This window comes from Synchiropus splendidus, chromosome 8 (genome assembly GCF_027744825.2).
Source record: "Synchiropus splendidus isolate RoL2022-P1 chromosome 8, RoL_Sspl_1.0, whole genome shotgun sequence".
In the NCBI taxonomy this organism is placed as follows: Eukaryota; Metazoa; Chordata; class Actinopteri; order Syngnathiformes; family Callionymidae; genus Synchiropus; species Synchiropus splendidus.
The window spans coordinates 6,992,701-7,010,793 of NC_071341.1; the positions used below are offsets into that span (position 1 = coordinate 6,992,701).

General features: G+C 43.6%; 1 protein-coding gene across 1 annotated transcript in view; it reads right to left on the bottom strand.

Moving 5' to 3' along the window:
* The window catches only part of LOC128763716 (endothelin-converting enzyme-like 1), a 39,296-nt gene extending 21,752 nt beyond the window's left edge, over nt 1–17,544 (bottom strand). The window contains exons 1-7 of the mRNA XM_053872826.1: nt 17,415–17,544; nt 10,087–10,243; nt 9,118–10,018; nt 7,525–7,593; nt 7,080–7,190; nt 6,922–7,014; nt 5,196–5,320 (exon numbers count right to left, since the gene is read on the bottom strand). Coding sequence (XP_053728801.1) covers nt 5,196–5,320; nt 6,922–7,014; nt 7,080–7,190; nt 7,525–7,593; nt 9,118–9,978 — 1,259 coding nt within the window. The 5' untranslated portion in view covers nt 9,979–10,018; nt 10,087–10,243; nt 17,415–17,544. The remainder of the gene's footprint in view (nt 1–5,195; nt 5,321–6,921; nt 7,015–7,079; nt 7,191–7,524; nt 7,594–9,117; nt 10,019–10,086; nt 10,244–17,414) is intronic.
* Between the last annotated feature and the right edge of the window lie 549 nt (nt 17,545–18,093).

Below are 18,093 nucleotides of genomic sequence, written 5' to 3' on the forward strand. Positions count from 1 at the left end.
TTATGTCCTCTTTCTTGTGCCGCTTCTCCAGTCAACAAACAGCTGTTTTCCTCAAGTGCCTTCTCGCTCAGTCGAACCTTTGTCAGTAGATTCCATGCAGATTGACCAGGGAATCCAACTTCCACCGCTATCAGCGACACTGTCCAGCACTTTTCCCGTGACTCTTGGACAAGTTGCTGACATTTGTTTTTTGTTTTTTTCTCTGTGTAGCATCACACAGTCCTCTTCCAGTTCACCATCAACTCCACCAGGATGATCTTTTCCCCCTTGGGGGCCACATTATGATACTGAGTCTTAAAGTTGTAGAGAGTCTTGCCTCTGAGAAGTGGATTTTCCTCCCAATGTCAACCTCCACTTCCCATTCCTGGGCTGACTGCGGGAGACTCTGCCATACCTGGCTGTGTCTGGCAAGTCTTCGGACGTCTTTCACAAAGGCGATGGTACTCAGCAGTCTAACTTTGGCTGGTTGCTTCTTCCTCCTCTCTTGCCCCAGGATGTCAGCTGGTGCCGCCAACACCTTGTCATAAAGATGAATCATTCAGCCTTAAGTCTAAAATAAGTCAGTGTTGTGTGATACCCTGCACTCTTTTATAAGGACAGATCATCAATAAAAGTTGTGGACATTACAGATAACATCAGGTTTTCCGACAGTTGTACCAACAAATTCATTTCCAGTTGTCTCAGCATCCAACCTCTAATTCCAGAATGAGCCACAGTCAGGTCGGCCTGCTGGTAAATTATTCCTCATTGAAGTCACCCAAGTGCCGTCTTTCGTGGGCAGGAGTCTGAATTGTACGGGTGAAACACAAAGCACGAAATTACAAAACGGAAGCACACATTAAATACTCTCCTGCGATTCAGTGATACACACACCAGCCTCTCTTACACTCTCATTCGCACACCCCCGAGAGAAACTGATGAATGGGAAGAACAGACGGAGGGGCGAGGGTGGCTGTGTGTATTTATGTGTTTGAGCGCTGTTGTCATTATGCTTTCCCCTTCATTGGAGGGCTGCTCATCTGGCTAATGGGATTGGCTGCAGTCAGCCAAGTGGATGGGGAAAGCTTCGGATTAGAAAGGAAGAAGAAGGATGGAGATGAAGCGGTGGAGGTGTGATTTTTATTCATGGGCTGGATGGCAGGACAACCATCCGTGTTGGAACATGAGCGAAGGAGACAAAGCAATGATGAGAAAGCCTGCATGGTCCTGCGCTCCGCCACCGACGGACAGATCATACGAATGACAGACTGATTGTATCAGTTAGATTAAATCTGCCACGGGAGTGATACGTTTTTTTCTCTGCCGCATGTTCACAACATGTTTACTCGGCTTCCCCACTTTGACAAGAATCCAAACTCCCTGTTCCTGCATCAGGGTCCGCCAGCTCCATCACCGCCATGAATATTTTTGTTGGTCATTATCGGCCTCATGTGCAACAAAACCTCTTCACCATCTGCTCGAGTGGTCTGAGATACAAAGGACCATTGCCTCCGCCGTGACCCTTGACTCCCACTTGCTGTAGCTTGCCAAACAATGGGTAATGTTTGAGCTGGGCAAACTTGATTTATGGTGAATTATGTATTGAGAAAGTGCAGTACATACTATTACTGCACTTAGAACATATTCAGGGACAGATCTACAAACCTTATGTAGGGAGTTGTGACTTGTAATGTCAGTGCTCCCTCACTGTCAAACGGTACAGTACAAATAAACTACAAACAAAGCTACACTGCATGTCTTCAAAACCGCATGAGCAATGCAAGACATTTCCCCTATTTTGCATTCCTCTTCCTGGTGTTTCCCAGCGGGAGCCACAACTCCAGTTTCCTGATATCATCCTGCATGTTAGCCACAGGCTGCGTGACTGTCAGGTGCTTGAAGGGAAGCAAAAGCAAGTTCTCATAAGTAATGATAATGAGTTGGCAATTTTTAGAAGAGCTGTTGGAATTTTTGGTGAAGCTGAGGTTTGGTGTTGAGGCAGGTGACAGATGGAAAGTGAGAAGCAATGGAGTTCCTTTGACTTGCCAGCACACTCTCTTTGGGGACCCTCGAGAATAAGATACTTATTCTTGAGGGTCAAAAGACAATTTTATTCATCACGTTTATGTTTTTCACCGAATGGTGGCCTTAAAAAGTCTTTATCAAGTGATGAATATTGGTTCAACAGAGGAGCTGCATCACGCTAACAGCCCAAAACAAACAAGTGTCACAAACTACTGATGAAAGACAAATGAAGAGAGTATTAAAACATTTCAATAAAATGTCATATGAAATTAAATGAAAAGCTCCAGCTATGCAATAAACAGCTCTGACTGAACGACCACTTTTTTGCTGAAGGAAGTACTCTCTGAGGTAAGAATTTTTCATCAGAAATATGGATGTAACAGAATCAATAAGTGAACTTCTAGTTACACAGTTTCTACTAACATCATAGACCAGTCTCCTTGGATCGACCACTGGCAATTGACATTGAAAAATATTCATCCAAAAGAAAAAAAATGCATTTATTATAGTTGTTTTATTTTCACATTCTGGCTTCTTTTTTTGTGTTTCCCAACAAAACTTTAACAAACCACTTTGTCGTCTGCCCTTGTTGTAGTGGCGGGAGGTTGGCCACGTCATTGCTGGATAATGCAGTTCAGTCATACAGATGAAAAAGTGACACTGATATAGGTACACAGCAACCCTTACAGTAAAATACATTCTGCCGTGGGAGACGAAAAACAAAGTACAGCACTGTCATGCCTTTAAGTAATGTACCATGATGCAAACATCGTGGGAAGGAGGATGAAAATGATAACTACCATCAATTTCCAACCAGAAAGTCAAACTTGACTTCTATTCAATGAAGTGTGAAACCAGCCCAGAGCTGCCAACTTCTGAAAACACAGCTCCTGAAGAACAACACAGGCTCACGCTGAGGGTGTGAATAGTGACTACTTTGAAGTGAAGAGTTTCAGAAGCCAGTAGGTGGCGCTCTTTGCTCTTCTGAACAAGACTTTCAATACATCTCCTCCTGATTTCATTAAACAAGAACGCCATCCGCCACCACTACTGACCATATGGTTAAATTAACAGTTTTCTTACAAACCAAAAGTCTCACTCTCAAGTCAAACTCTCACACTTAGGCCTTCACAGAAAAGACAAGAGATGATGGTGGACAGGCACGGCAGACAGGTGAGGGAGGACAAGGCGAACAAAAGAAGCGGAGTGATGGGATGATTGAATTCTGGTCTGGAATCTATTACCAAAGCCATCAGGTGGGATGTATGAGCTGATGGCTCAAAGACAAGATTAGCCATGAACACACACTTTCCAATGTGTCGCCTGCGCAGATGGACACTTGTCCTCGTGGTGGGGCCCAGCGCTCTGCAGGGATTGTACTGCGCCTCAAAGGAAGACCTGCATGCTGCTGGTGTCATTAAAAAACATGTCTCAAACTAATAAAGAGGCTGCGGGATGTGGGATGTACCATGCTGCCGAGGACACGCAAAGATGGATATGAGCAGAGCTGTTGACTCCTGTGACTGATGGAGTCATGTGCTAGACATGGATGCCATTTTAGTTATCTGGGCTCACAGGGGCCCTCATTCATCAGACATACGAACATCTACACTCAGAGCTGTTATCACTGTTAACCTTTGGATGAGTCAAACTTAAGAAAGCTCACATTATATACAGCAGGGACTTTTCTGTCCCAAATCTGAGGAAGCCTTTGATTCCATATTTAATTCCACATCTCTCGCTCAATCTCTCATCCAGTCTCCCCATCTTCCCTTGTTGCTGTGGCTCTTTCTAAACACTTGAGCGTTAGAAAAGTGTCTGCACGTCAGCCAATCACAGAGGCCCATCAGGTGTGATGCATTCTGTGCTGTCAGAAGTGTCAGTCTAATAGCATCTTCACCGGCAAATCTGTTGACAAAGCATCAGAATTACCTGATGCCGTGAGTAATGTTCCATTAATGTGATTTGCATTCTTGTCTTTGAAAACTTTCCTGCAGCGTGGGGTTCAGCCTTGATGGCGCATTCATGTGCCCACTGCACTTATATTAATGTTGAACATGTTTGTCAGTAGCATACGTTTTCAGTCAGTACTTTGCAAGGAGTGACAATAACTGTCGGCTGTGTAAAATGATTAGAGGCTATACAGCAGGACCTAACAAGGTTTATTCTTGTGACAAAATATCTTCAATAGCCCACCTTCCAAACTAGCTGAACTTTGTTTCCCCACACTTCCACCTGACTCGAACACAGGTACTTTCATCACATTCAGGTGAACTTCAGGCTTCATCAGAAATATCACCACAACGCAGCCTCACAAACTCACAAACAAGCTTTCAAAACAACAGAAAGACCTGTGATGTGAACAAAGACTGACAGGTCGGGTATAAAACTCCAGTCCAAAATGCCAGAGAATGGATTAAAAGCATTATATTGCACCTTGCACGCCAGTCATGGCAAATGACTTTCATAATTGGGTTCAACTTTTAAATTAGTCATGGAGTCAAAACTGTGCTTTATAAAGTGTGTGCCTGGAATAATAAGGCAGGGAAATGTGGTCCTTTCTTCTGCTCTCCTGCTGGTCTATGTACTCCATCGACTGACGACAATGCGGTTGAACGTCTGCTTGGTGAAACAAATCTAAAAAGGTTCACAGATGAAAAGGATTGAGAAGGTTGCTGGCTGTGATGTTTTCAGTCCTCAACATGAATGACAAGCTTGTAATCCAGCTCCCAGTCATCCAGCCCCGAGCGCTGTTGTGAATTTGTGTTGAGCACTGTAACTATTGGCGAGCTGTCAGTGATCGAACACGCATCTTGATGTGCGGGCCTCCCCGGGACTCTGTCAAGAGCAGGAGCGTGCCACTGAGTCGGCAGGTGCTGGAAAGGTTGCTCTGTGTTTGGATCAATATTAATCAGCTGCACAAGAACTGGAAGTTCACCCAACGGCGAGTTGCTTCCACCAAACATAACACGCAGCGATGCACAGCTCGGCATGCAGCCTCCACACAGCTGACAACAGGTTTCCAGTGACAGCCCAAGGCGTCAAAGGTGACACATGTTCACACACATACACGACAAAAACATCAAAAACCCACTGCTTGTAGACCCTTGAGATGATAACTCAATAAACCGTGTAGTATTTCTGGGATCATTTCTCTGCAGAAGACAAGCAAGCTCTCAGTATTTCTTTACCTCTTTGACGTGGTCTTGATGATGTCAGAGACTTTTTGAATGTAGTCAGTCGCGAGCACCACAATCTCTTCATCCTCAGAGAAGTTGTCGTGGAAGATTCTGTCCAGCAGACGTTTCCAGTGCAGCTGAAAGCAGACAGAAGTTTCAGATTAAAGCAAACAGTCAAAGCTGTATATGGTGCGTCAGTATTGTTGGGGGCTGTCAGTACACTGTTGCAAATCATCACCTGCCTCGTGCCAACGCTACATACACACAGGCCTTCTCACCTGAGTCAGCTATTCTGACTCACAAAAGAGGCATCATCGCTGTCCAGAACCTGATCACTCCCAGGTACTCTAGTGTACCACCCCACTATCAGACACTGATCCAGTGCTGGACAGATTAATGACCACTCCATTTTCCGCAAGAGCAACTCTGTCGTTCATAAAGACGTGAGCTGGTCTTCTTGGCTGCTTGGGTTTTTTTCAACATCATACTACTACACTGCATTGGAAAAGTCTTGAATGGGGCGGTAATGGAGAGCGGTCATTCATGAGGGTTTTTTTCCCATCTGCATCATAATGTGCTGTTAAATTTAGGTCACTTCTTGTCGCACTCATGTGCAGAGGTCTGTGGAAAGCACAACAGCTGGAGCTCTGAACTGTTTATTCCTTTGGTCTTCAGTTGTCTAAGCATTTATGGTGTGAAAGGAGCTCATGTTCAAGCATCACAACGGTTCTCAAAAATGCCAAGCTAATTCTTACAACATGTTTCAGAGTCCGATTCATATCGGTTGCATGTTGGTTTTTTAATTCTTTATAATTCTCATCATACATGTCCTACTAGTTTAATATTTAAGGATCATATCTGCACAACTGACCAGCACTGATGAGGCTTCATGAAACAGTGTCCTCATTTTCAGAGCCCACTAGATGGCACTGTCTGCTCTTTGGATTTGAACAGCCATTTCAACTCAAACATCACATCATACATATAACAGAAGTGCCACCAACTGAAAATGACGATGCAGTTTCATGAAGCCTCATCAGCCAACCATCACAATGTTACCCAAGTGTTTTGGTTTTGGGTTGTGACGACTTTGAGAAACACTTTCCTCATTTTCAGAGCTTGGTAGCTGGTGCTCTTGGTTAAAAAATAATGTACTGTTTCATGTAGTCTCATGGAACAATCACTAGTTTTGGGGGTGTAAGGAGCAGCTGGTTGGTTCTAGATTTGAAAGCTTGCAATGTTCATCGAACAACAACTCCAAACAGATGCACCTTTATTTACACCTCTACAGGTCTCCCATCTCAACCAAAGCACAACAACATTTAGTGCATAATAAAACACAAATACGATAAGTATAAGAAAAGAGCCGACATGGAGCAACTTTTACGGTCCCACAATTCTTCTTTGCCTCATTGCATGTTTTTTTTCTCCCCTCCCTTCCTTCATCGATCCACCCACAGAAGCTTTTCTATTTGTTGACGGGTGACTTTGGCCCAAAACCTAAAACATGACGATCACTCCAGTGGTCTGCTAGCATTCTTGCTGCTTGAGGGGACAGTCTTCTCTTCCTCCCCCTCTCATTACACTTTATTCTAACGCCCTCCTTTCTACCTCCACCCCCGTCATCTCATCACGTCGCCTTACTTTTGCAGCCTGTTTTTTTCATTATGGCTCTCGATCTCCCTGCAGGGTGACTCGCTCACACAGCTGTACGTGTGTGTGTGTGTGCAGTACTCACACTGGGAGCGATGCGCTGTAGCTGCCTGAGGGTGATGCGGTTGTACATGGTGCTGATGTCCTTTCTTTGGTCATCGTACTCTGATACAGTGATCTAGGAAGCAGAGGATTCATTGAACATTTGACACGCACACTTGCACAGACTCGACCCCAACTCACGTTGGCCAGACGGGTCTCCAGCTGTATAATCTCCTTGGACTTCTGGGTGGCGTTGTGAGCGCCCAGCATGCTCAGTAACCGCTCCATCAAAGCCTTGTACGCAGCCAAAATCTGAGTGGCAGAATGACATCAGCACTAATGGACACGAGGGTCCGTAACATCATCAGTAATGAAGCGGCGACGGGGTGACATGTGGCCAAGTGGATGGGATAACAAAAGCACAGCAGGCGCCAGTGGAAGCAGGTGGATTAATGGACAGCGGAGAGACGGATCAATCGGACAGATGGAGGGCTGAGACGGAACAGAGAGTGGAGGAGGTAAAGGGAAAGTCATCATTAAGGATCAGGAAAAGATTTTGGAGAGGTGGAAGAAAGAAAAGAAGGAATTGTTAATATGGACCAACAATGATAAAATGGTGGAGAATGACAGAGGAATGCATTTTCACCTTGACACTGTCCTCATCCTGTCCCAGGTAAAGGCTTCTTTCCGGCAGTGTGAGTCCCTCCTGATCAATCTGCAGATGCAGGGAAAAGATCAGAACCAAGCACTTCACTGTCCTTAAAGTATTCACCAACTACTCAGTCATTGATCATTGACATGTTGTCTCTTGAAGGTAGCGACGGTCTGATGAACAGTCATGAAACACTGCCCTCATTTTTGGAGCAGACTCTGCAGACTTTTTAAACTGAGCGCCTGAAAATGAAGACACTGTTTCATGAAGCCTCATCAGCCCTAAGCCCTTAACTGTCTTTCTAGCCACCTACACGGCTCCACAACCCTGGCTAGCTGGGACCAGTGAGTAATGTAGCATGCTTGCCTCACCCTCTGTTCATTTTCTTAGAGAAAGGATGTTCAACATTCATGACCTTGCTTATTTTTGAAAAAAATAATAGAAAATAAAATAAAAACTTAAAATAAAGTAATAGAAAATAAAATAAAGCAATTGATATTCACAAAGCAATTCAAAAAATAAATTGCTTTTGATTTCATTCTGACTGTTCAGAATGAAACTGAGAGGCAAAGCCATCACTAACACTGAAAATACACAACTATTTTCAATTCGATTTGGACATTAATACATGGTCGCATTAGTCCTCGAGAAAATGAATAACAGAAACAGACCAAATGTTGTGTGAAGTCTGCAAAATTCTTTGTGGATTTAATTTCTTGCTTTTCAATCAACAGTATCAATGGTTACTAATGCCTTGGATTTCGCTTTGGCAATGAACTGCTGCCACTCTTCAGGCTATCAGATTAAAGAACAAAAGAAGCAACATCCACTGAAATATCCCAGTGTGTTGTGTTCAGTATTTTTTGCTGGAGAAATCACATGCAAAATCTAAAAGTTGATCCTATATAGGTTGATCAATATTGCTTCTGGTGTGTTGATGAAGTCTTCGAACTCATACCACAGCACTATTGGCATGATTGAGTTTATTTGGCTGCAGCTGAAACGCAAGCAGTGAGTATTCCACTACAATCTCCAGGTAACCAAACCTGGCTAGTTGAAGGCCAGCAGAGGGGGCAACCTCAGAGACAATTCCCCACAATGCATGTTTTAACCACTGGCAGGAGAAAGGTTAAACAGGAACAGACTTCCTCCCTATCCTTTTACTTTGTTCAGTGATGGAAAAGACAAATTTTGTTTCTATCAGTTGTGAAGGCCCATTTATATTTCAGACACATTAATAGTTTAAAGAGTTTTGGCGAGACACATATGAGTTGGGGACAAGATAGTCCCACCTCTTTTAACAATTTATCCTCTGTGATTCTGCATTTCAGATCAGGTTCAAAACCCTTATATGTACCTGCTCTCCCCTGGGTCAATTTAAAGAAGTTGAGGTTGGTGCTGCTGCCCTCGAATCTCTCTGAACGTGTGGTGTTTGAATCCTCATTAGGAGGGTTTTCAGCTTCAGTCCAAAAACAATGCAGGTCTTACTTGAGGACAGTAAATGCTGTGGACGTCTGGCTGACTTAGACTTCAGTCTTCAATAGCAATAGATAATCAACAAAAATGATTTCCTTGCACACTTCTCACCCTGATAGCGTTCCGGGAGGAGTTTTTGTCGTCAACGTTGACGGTGAGGGAGAAGAACACAGCGGTGCTGTACACACCCTGAGTCCTGTACAGCAGCTCGTTGAAGTCTGGCCTCTGCGGGGCACCCTCTGCCTCCCACCCCGCAGCACCAGGTGGCGCTCCCACCAGGTCCCATCCTCCACAGCTATCGATCACCTCTGTCATGGGTTCCGAGCCGAGCTTGTCGATATCCTGAATGTTGACACATGATCGATAGAACTCCTTGACTTTGCGTTCTGCTGAGTTGGGGCCTGGCCTCCTGATCGGCTCCAGCAGGAGGCGCTGTAGTTTCTCTTCATTGTGTTCCCCGATGGCTGTGATGATGCCGTAGCTGAGCTTATCCTCTGGGATGCCGTGACGCCTCAACCAGCCCCCACAGGCGAAGGAATAAAAGTCCTCACACGGCTGGATGGTCGGGTCGATGTTGGCCTGGACAAAACGCGCTGCCCGTAAAAGCGAACGTTTGCGTTGGCAGTCCTGTTTACACTGAGGATCCTGCTGGGCGTCCAGAGATATGTATTTGAGGGCCAGCATAGTTCCCAGGATGACACACATGCCAGCTGCAAAAACAAGCGCAGAGAGGAGGCAAATCTCTCGGCGGCTCCAGCGGGGAAGTCCACCTCCACTGTTGCTGGAGCTGCTCAGATCTTTGCTCCTGCCGTTGGACCAAGTCCCACCTCGACTGCGGCCTACATGCCGGTCCAGGCTTCCGCCCAAATGCAGAGTCATACCATTGCTAAGGATGTCACTGCTATATCGGCCGCCATATTTGACTTCCTGAAACTCATCATAGTGGGCTGTGAGTGAGTAGGTCTTCTCCATGGCAGTGGGCACCTCTGGATGAACGGTCAGTAGCAGGTCCCTGTCAGGACAAAGTTCAGACACTCATGAGTACAGAGTGGCCACATGCTGGGATTTAAGCTCTGGTACCGTTTTCAATGCCACTTCTGGTTTCTGTTAAAGAAAAGCCGTCTTTGTTCTGCTTAAATCACATGATGAGGAGCTCCCGTCTTCAAGAGGAACAGCCCGACTCCCTCTCATCTCATTTCCCTCCGCAGCTTTCCATTTGTCCTCTTCTTCCTAAAACCTGTCGATTAAAGCAGACGCGAGATAAGAGGAGGCAGGGAGACCAGGGAGAAATAGAAAAAGAGAATCTATAATTGAAAAGAGTAGAAGGTCCCTTGACATGTTTCCCTATACTCTCTGAGCAGCGGTTTGTTGGCTAAAGCTGTTGTATTGATCAGTGATAATCATCCCTGAGGGAGATGCTGTCCCAGGATGACTCACGACTTCGGACAAAGGAGTCTCGCGGTGATCTAAGCATGAGCCGGGGGAGTAGAGGAAGACCCGGCTTCAGCTGTCTGTTTTTGTCATCCTGAAATTGAACTTAATTACATTACGGGTAATGAGACTAGAGACCGCTGCCTCACCACACACACACACACACACACACACACACACACACATATCACGCAACATGATGTCACCGTGTGCGGCCATGTGACAGTCAACTTTAAAAGACCTTTCCATCATTCTATCTGACTTGACAGCAGCTCATATAAGTCTTTCTGCCTCATGAAACTATGTCAGAAAACATGCTGAGTCAGCTTAAACAACGGATAATGGGGTTAATGTCACGTTAGGTACACAGTAACAAGGACAAACTTAAGGATACATTTACTAATAAAATTAATAACTAGAGTACGGTGGAGCACAGGAAATTCTTTGTAAATTACAATCGCTTATTAAAGAGGCACTATAGCACATACTTTAAGAATATACTTTTGGCGCTACAACCGGTAACTGGAGTGTATTTGCAACTGTCACCACGCCAAAGTCCATGCGTTTGTTTACAAAGAAGGATCACATCATCACAGGCGGCAAGATACACAACGCAATCTACCATAAACTTGCAAAGGGAATTGTAGAAATGACTTTCTGTCATATAACATTAGGAACCAAGCTCTGTCATTTAGGGCAAGTAAAGTACTGAACATTGTTCAGAAATGGCTTTACTGAGTGAAGAGAACTTAAAGAAGAACATAGAATATGAACAAAGGTGAAGGTACAACTTGTCTGTTTACTTTTGTTTCATTGAAGTGGAGACAAACTTCACAGCAACTAGCTAGCTACTTTTATAACAACGCCACGGTGTTGTTATTCACGGATGTTCTGTGATTCTAACATTTGGTAACACTTGAAAGGCCAACAATGCAGCCAACGAATGACTTACACGTCCAGTAAAACCATCGCCATTTCAGCATCTGAGCCCTTTAGAAGTCCTCAGGTTTCACCAAGGTGTGAATTTAACTCCTATGTTCACTCTTGTCCAGGGTCTTCTCAGTTGGTTTCTCTTCCTTGACTCTTTATTGTGAAAGTACACTGAAGCCAAGGTGAAAATAAATGAGATCAGCTGCATCTCCTTTGCGTCTCACAGTGAGGCGAGTAAAGTAGAACGGTGGGTAGCAGTGAGGACAATACCAGGCCTTGCAGGTTTATTATACAGCAATAATAGCTATAGAGCAGAGTGAATAAACTACCACCCAGACACAGAAGACTTGGGTCATTTGGCCATATTACCAGTGGATTATCTACTTTCACCAAGGTGAGCAACAGCCCGTGTTCAGGCTGCAAATGGGTCATTAAAATGCACATTTGAAAAGAAACATAAAAGTTGATTATGTTTAACATCATAGTACAACAAATGAAAACATAATAATTATATAATAACATATTGTCTTATTTGCAAACGCTCCAAAAGCTAATTTTGCAAAGATGAAATCTGGATGCTCTTCATTCTCTCCTGCTTCTGTTTTTGTATTTACATAAATATCTGAAGCAAGCGTCACAGCTGGAAGCGCTTCATACCTGCCGACGATGGGGAGTGAAGACCAGGGAGATCAGAGCTGTCAGTCTCTTCAGATTATTCTGAGCATGATTGTTCATGTTTAATGTATATATTATCATTTCATGTTTAATTTAACCCTTTCATCCCTGTCCAAAAAAACAAATGCTTCAAGGTAAACGTGCTGTCAGAACTGTCGACATGAAAGTGTCGGCTCATCACGAATTGGTGCGCTTGTTAAGGTATACTTTATAATCTATCAGTTGCCTTCATGATGTCTTTGGTTCATGCATGAGTTCTACGATCGATCTGATCTGGGTGAATGAGAACAGCTCATCAAATCCATTCATGAGAAGATGCTTCCAAGAGCATGCATCTTGTTCACAACTCCACGCTGCCATGTTGAAGTGACGCAGTGTGACACACACAAAAAAACTTGTGTTGTCTTCTCCTTTCTCCAGGGAGTTGCTGCGGAGCCAGTCTCCAAATGCAATCAGGAAAAAGCTGGGGGTCACCCTGCACAGGCTAGTCGTTCAGTGGAGGATATAAACATCGCACTCACCTGCACTTGATCCTAGAGGAGCGGCACAAATCACGGCCAAAAGCCATCCACATCCTTACACCTCTTACCACCTGTAGTTGACATCATTATTACTATTATATATATTATTTTGTAACAGACTGTATGCTTCAGTTTAAACTGAACTGGGAATTGTGTAATACAATATTATATTGAACACATTTCTATATTGGTTTATGACACTAATTCTGCCCGCTATGCTGCGAGAAGAGCTTGGAGTTGCAGTTCCCCAAGTGACGTCCAATGAAGTCCCATGGGATCTAGGGAGTGATGATTCCATTGCAACAGGTGGTCAAATCCAAACACTTCAGAGTAGAGAGTGCCACCTACTGGCTTTTGAAACGTTTCACGTAACCTCAAAAATAGTGATGAGCTGGTGAGGCTTCATGAAACAGTGTTTTCAGAGCCCACTAGAGACATTCTATGCTCTAAAACAGTGATTCTTAACCATAGGGCCGAGGCCCATGGTTAGGCCCCGAGCGCCCCGTAGAGGGCCCCCAGAAGGATTTTGTTTTGCGCCTGTGGTCCACGAGATGCTCAATTTTAATACACTAGCCACATATGGTGGCAGTAGTGCGTCACTGAATTGACTCGAATGGACCACCTATGGAGAAGTTCTTGAAAAGAAAAAATGATAAAGAAAGTGATGGCGCCCCCAACGGTAAAAACTGGTGACCTGTTTTTAAAATTAATGAAACATGTAATTGTGAAACTTTCATTTAAGCTTTACTTATCTTCTTCAGTGCTTATTTGTGAAAACTAAAAAAATATTATATTTATATGTTGTTTTATTATATTTCAGATTTCATTCATGAAGTACAGTTTTTCCAATTTTCTCAACAGTTTGCATCAACAGTATTTTTTTGTTCTTTTTTTCTTCAGTAAATTTGATGAACATGACTTGCACCTGGTTCTGCTGCTGGTTTGACTTGGATCTTTGCTCTGATCACATGGTTTCATGTCATTTCACAAGGTTTTGGTTTGTTTGGTTATTGAACACAAATTAAATCAGTATTTCTGAAATCAGTAATGACTCAGTTCTATCCCTTAAATGGGCCACAGACCTATTTGTTCTGGAAAAGGTGGGCCCCAAGATCAAAAAGGTTGAGAACTCCTGGCCTAAAATATTTAGATTTCAACAAGCATTTCAATGGAAGCTCACATTTTTAATTTCATCTTCTTTTAAACTTCAGTGCCACCTTCTCAGCTGTTGCAATGAGGACACTGTTTCATGAAGGCCATCACTAGCTAAACTAAATTTAATTTTAAGGTTGACTTCCAGATTTAAGTCATAAAAAAGTAATGATTTTATTGACAGTGTTGACTAAATTAATGGACTTTTAATGTGAACTAATTCCCTGTTTTTTGCAATTGCCACATTTGGCGAGGGCACGTTGCAACAATTGATTTGAAGTTGTTCAACAAAATTCCCTCTGGTGCCAATGGATGTCCTGTACAGTAGTTAGATGTACTCGAAGCAGGATTATGAACCACATTATTTTGGCTGAACACGGCATCAGAAGCTGGGAGCGGTCGGCGGCGACAACAGCGTGACTGCAGGTGACACCCCTGTCAACACTCCTGTCAACACTGAAGTTTGTGGTCAAAGAAAGTTCAGTTCTCAGTTCAGATGGGAATCAAGCTTCACAGAGGGCAAGAAAATGGGGAACAGGAGGGAAAGAAAGGTGGGGAGAACTCAAGGGTGGAGTGTCGCTGGGAACTGTCACTATCCATCCAACTGATCATCCATCAATCCTCCGCCTTGTTACACACACATACACACCATCAAAAACACATTATATCTCTGAGACCATACACCATGACCGACAGCTCCCTTGTCGCTCATATTGTTTTTGTTTTCACATTTTAGAATATAAATATTACTGGGCTGCAAGTCATTGACATATTCACTTATCTCTTTCTTCCTCTCTCGCACTCCCTGGCTCTGTCTCACGTCAAATCTCCTTAAGCATTATAATAAATTCTATTACACACACAGAAGCACACGCCGAGAGTGGACGACCAGTCTAATGGATTGAATCTTGCAGGTGCCATCACCGAGAAAGCTATGCATGATGAATGACTATTTACTGAACATGACAGGCCCTTAATATCACCGGGTTATACTAATACAGATGCAGGCACGTAAACATGCCCAGGCTCAGGCAGCCTCGGCGACTATGAGAGGCCCAAGCCGGTCATGGAAGATGCCTACGATAATGACGTAATGGATTAGACTTAACTATGCAAGTTGCAAAACTCCACTTCAGAAATGACTCGGTAACCATAGAGTGACAGGGCAGGCGATAAAGCTGATATCAGTCCCAGGAATGGTTGTTTTCTGAACACATTTCACACTTTTGTTTGTACGGGCACTTTGTCGACCTTTTCTACACCATACCACAGTTGGTCAACGCTGGACTCACAATTGTTTTTGCCATGGAACTCCTCAGGTCACGTGAGCCAGAAAAGTTTTCCACAGTCATGTGACATTTGTGTTAGCCTACTGGTCCATTTCACTGTGGGACATGTTCAATGGAAATACATACATACATACAAGTCGTCATATCCAGGGAAACAGATGGTGAGCCAAGCTCAGGCGCGTCTCATGGATCACGTCAGAGAAATGCTCCACAGTGCAGCGACTCAGAAACACAAGATTCAAGGGTCAACAAGGTCAGGTTGCTGGATCTACATGCGTGTGCGAACAGGGCCATCAAGTTTAACCAGTAGCTGCCCATATTCATTCATAATAAGACCATCAAGACCACCAACTCGGTAGAAAAGACAACACTAAATAATGGATGCTGCGGTTTAAAGACTTAATATCTGGCCAAAATTAATTCAGATCGATAAATTATTTGTTTAAACTCAGTCGTGATTGAGGGCCGTACTGTGGAGTAGAATTTAGTTGGACGGATCTGATTAAATCCGTCATTGAATCCAGCTCCAGCTGCGTTGACTAGTGCTTCTCCTGCGTCTGAGCAGAAGTCGCTCATGACTCATCTTCTCAATCACTGAAACAGCTTAACCACAAACGTTTACTGACAGAAGGTGTTCTTACACCTAGTTATTGTACATGAATTGCTTTGACAGTTGATTTCACGCTATTACTCATGGATTATTTCTGTGTGTTTCAACTTTTGTTTTTAGATAAGGAAAATAACAAAATATTCAGTGATGTCAAATTGCACACACAGAAGCCAAAGCTCGGTTACTGTTACAAAGTAATGACTATGTTATTCCAGATTTGTGAGTCCACTGGTGTGTGGCTTTACTGCTGCCACATTTTAACTATAATGAACAGGCTAATAAAACATTTCAATTGGGGGAGCCTTGCACAGAGCCGTGGACATCAGACTCTGGACCATAACAAGAAAGAATAAATTGGAGTTTCCAGGTTCTGTGTCACATCACTTACTGCTGTTGTGCAGCAAGAGGAATGAAAGCTCCATGCTGAGACGACATTTGCTTCAGTCAGTGTGTTTCCACAAAGCAATATCATGATAAACAGGGCCAAGTCAAAGTCCTGACATTATCATTAAATGATTTTTTTGCAATTGTAGGAAAATACTTGCTCCGGTTAGTGTTTGTGCCATCAGAATGATTATGAATAAAAGTCATGGAACACACTTTTTTTTTATTGCCAAATCCTCACCAGGTGTCCCCGAGTTCTGAGCACTGAATCATGGATGCAAGGATGAAGGTTGCACTCTATTAAACTCAGGTCTATCAGCTGAAGCAGCCACAGCCTTTCTGCTTTAAAAGTTTGCTTGACCTAGCAGGTTAGGGAATCAAACCTGCCACCACTCAGGGGGCACTGCTTATATATATAAAAAAGCTTTCAAATAAAGACTTGCTTGAGCTAGGCACACTGCTGTTGAATCACTCCACACATTCACTGGAGTCTAAAATTATTGCTGCCGACAGTTGCAAGGACAGAACAACTTTGACAGACCGTTCCTCATGTTTCTCTTCCGGCATATGTAAGAGCAACTTTTTTCATGATGCATTGAATATTTTAAATTAGGACTCTTTTGCTTCTCCTTGGACAGACTCTTTCTACAATCAGGTTATTATAGTCCCATTCAAGGTGGCCACAGAATCCTGAGTGTGTTTGCTCCCCTCTTATCACCCATCCCCAGTGGTTGCAGTTTAGTGCTCTGGTGTGTCCGCACAAAATTGAACCACATTCAAGAGCCAGCTTCACCACCAGAAGGTATTTTTTTTCAGCTTGAAAATTGCAAGGTGTGCAATAAATGATACATTATTATAGGTGTAATCCTGGAGACTAACGCCTTCATGAATCATTCAGACACATTTTAGGGGTCAAGGAATGATCGTTTTTAATAATGTTTTGGAGCTCTTTTGTTTAAAACGATTTTTATCTCAGTGAAAAGCAATTTTCTGCGAGAAAAGAGTAGATAAATATATATCAAGACAACTTTCCAATCAACTGATATGAACTAAAACGTGTGAAACTGGAGAACTAATACAATGAACATGCTTTAATAACAATAATAATAAAAAAAATAAGAGTGTGATTGTTTAACTGTTTAATTCTGATTAAATGTACCAACCAAATATGCGTGTAAAAACTGTTTATAATCAGACCATAAAGACGCAGGTGTGTCAGTTATATATTATACCAGTCTGGTTTTCAGATTTTAAAATGTGATCATCCTCTCTAACATGATCTTAAACTTCCTTAATGAAACTATTGACTGCCATGATTGGGATCTTAAATACTCGACACAACCTTGTCTCCAAGACAAACAAAACTATTTAAGTGCAGCGACTCAGTCACCAGTCGGGCGGATGTTGCCAACTTACCTGGTGAGTGGAACGAAATCACCCCAGCGACAACAGCGTCTCTGCTGAGCGAGACCGCGCGCCGCTTCACTGCCAACACATGGGTTATCCGTTCCGCCCTCCGCAGATCCACGCGCACCGGCGTCCACACCGCTCACTGTCGCAGCAGCAGCAGCAGCTCATGGAGCCCGATGTATGGGAGAGGGAGGAGCCTGGAGGAGGGGACACAAGGTGGGGAGAGGGAGGGATGGAGGGGGGGAACCTTCACCAACAAGTGAGCGCGCATGAACGAGGTTAGCAGAATGCATCTCCCCCACTCATGTTTCCAATAATCCGCGTCTTTTACAGCTCTCTCACTCCTGTTGGGGCTTCCCAACATGCACTGCCTTTCACCCCGAGCTTGGAACTCTAGTTGTCCAAAAGCAACTGCATTATTTTGACGCTAAAATCGGCACTGTGATTTACAGTTAACTCGGAATACTTGCCTTTTCGGTTGTGCAGCCTTAAAAATGTGTTGGAATCTCATCTGACTTTGCTACAGGGACAACATTTCCTGCCGTCACATGGAAAAAGATCTGACTTTGCGAGCTACAATTTCATTTCTTTGCCATCTCTGAAAAGGGAGAACAAATTTCTTTTTGACCTGTTCTGACCTGTTTTGACCTGACATCTTTCATCACCTGGAACAACTGATAAAACC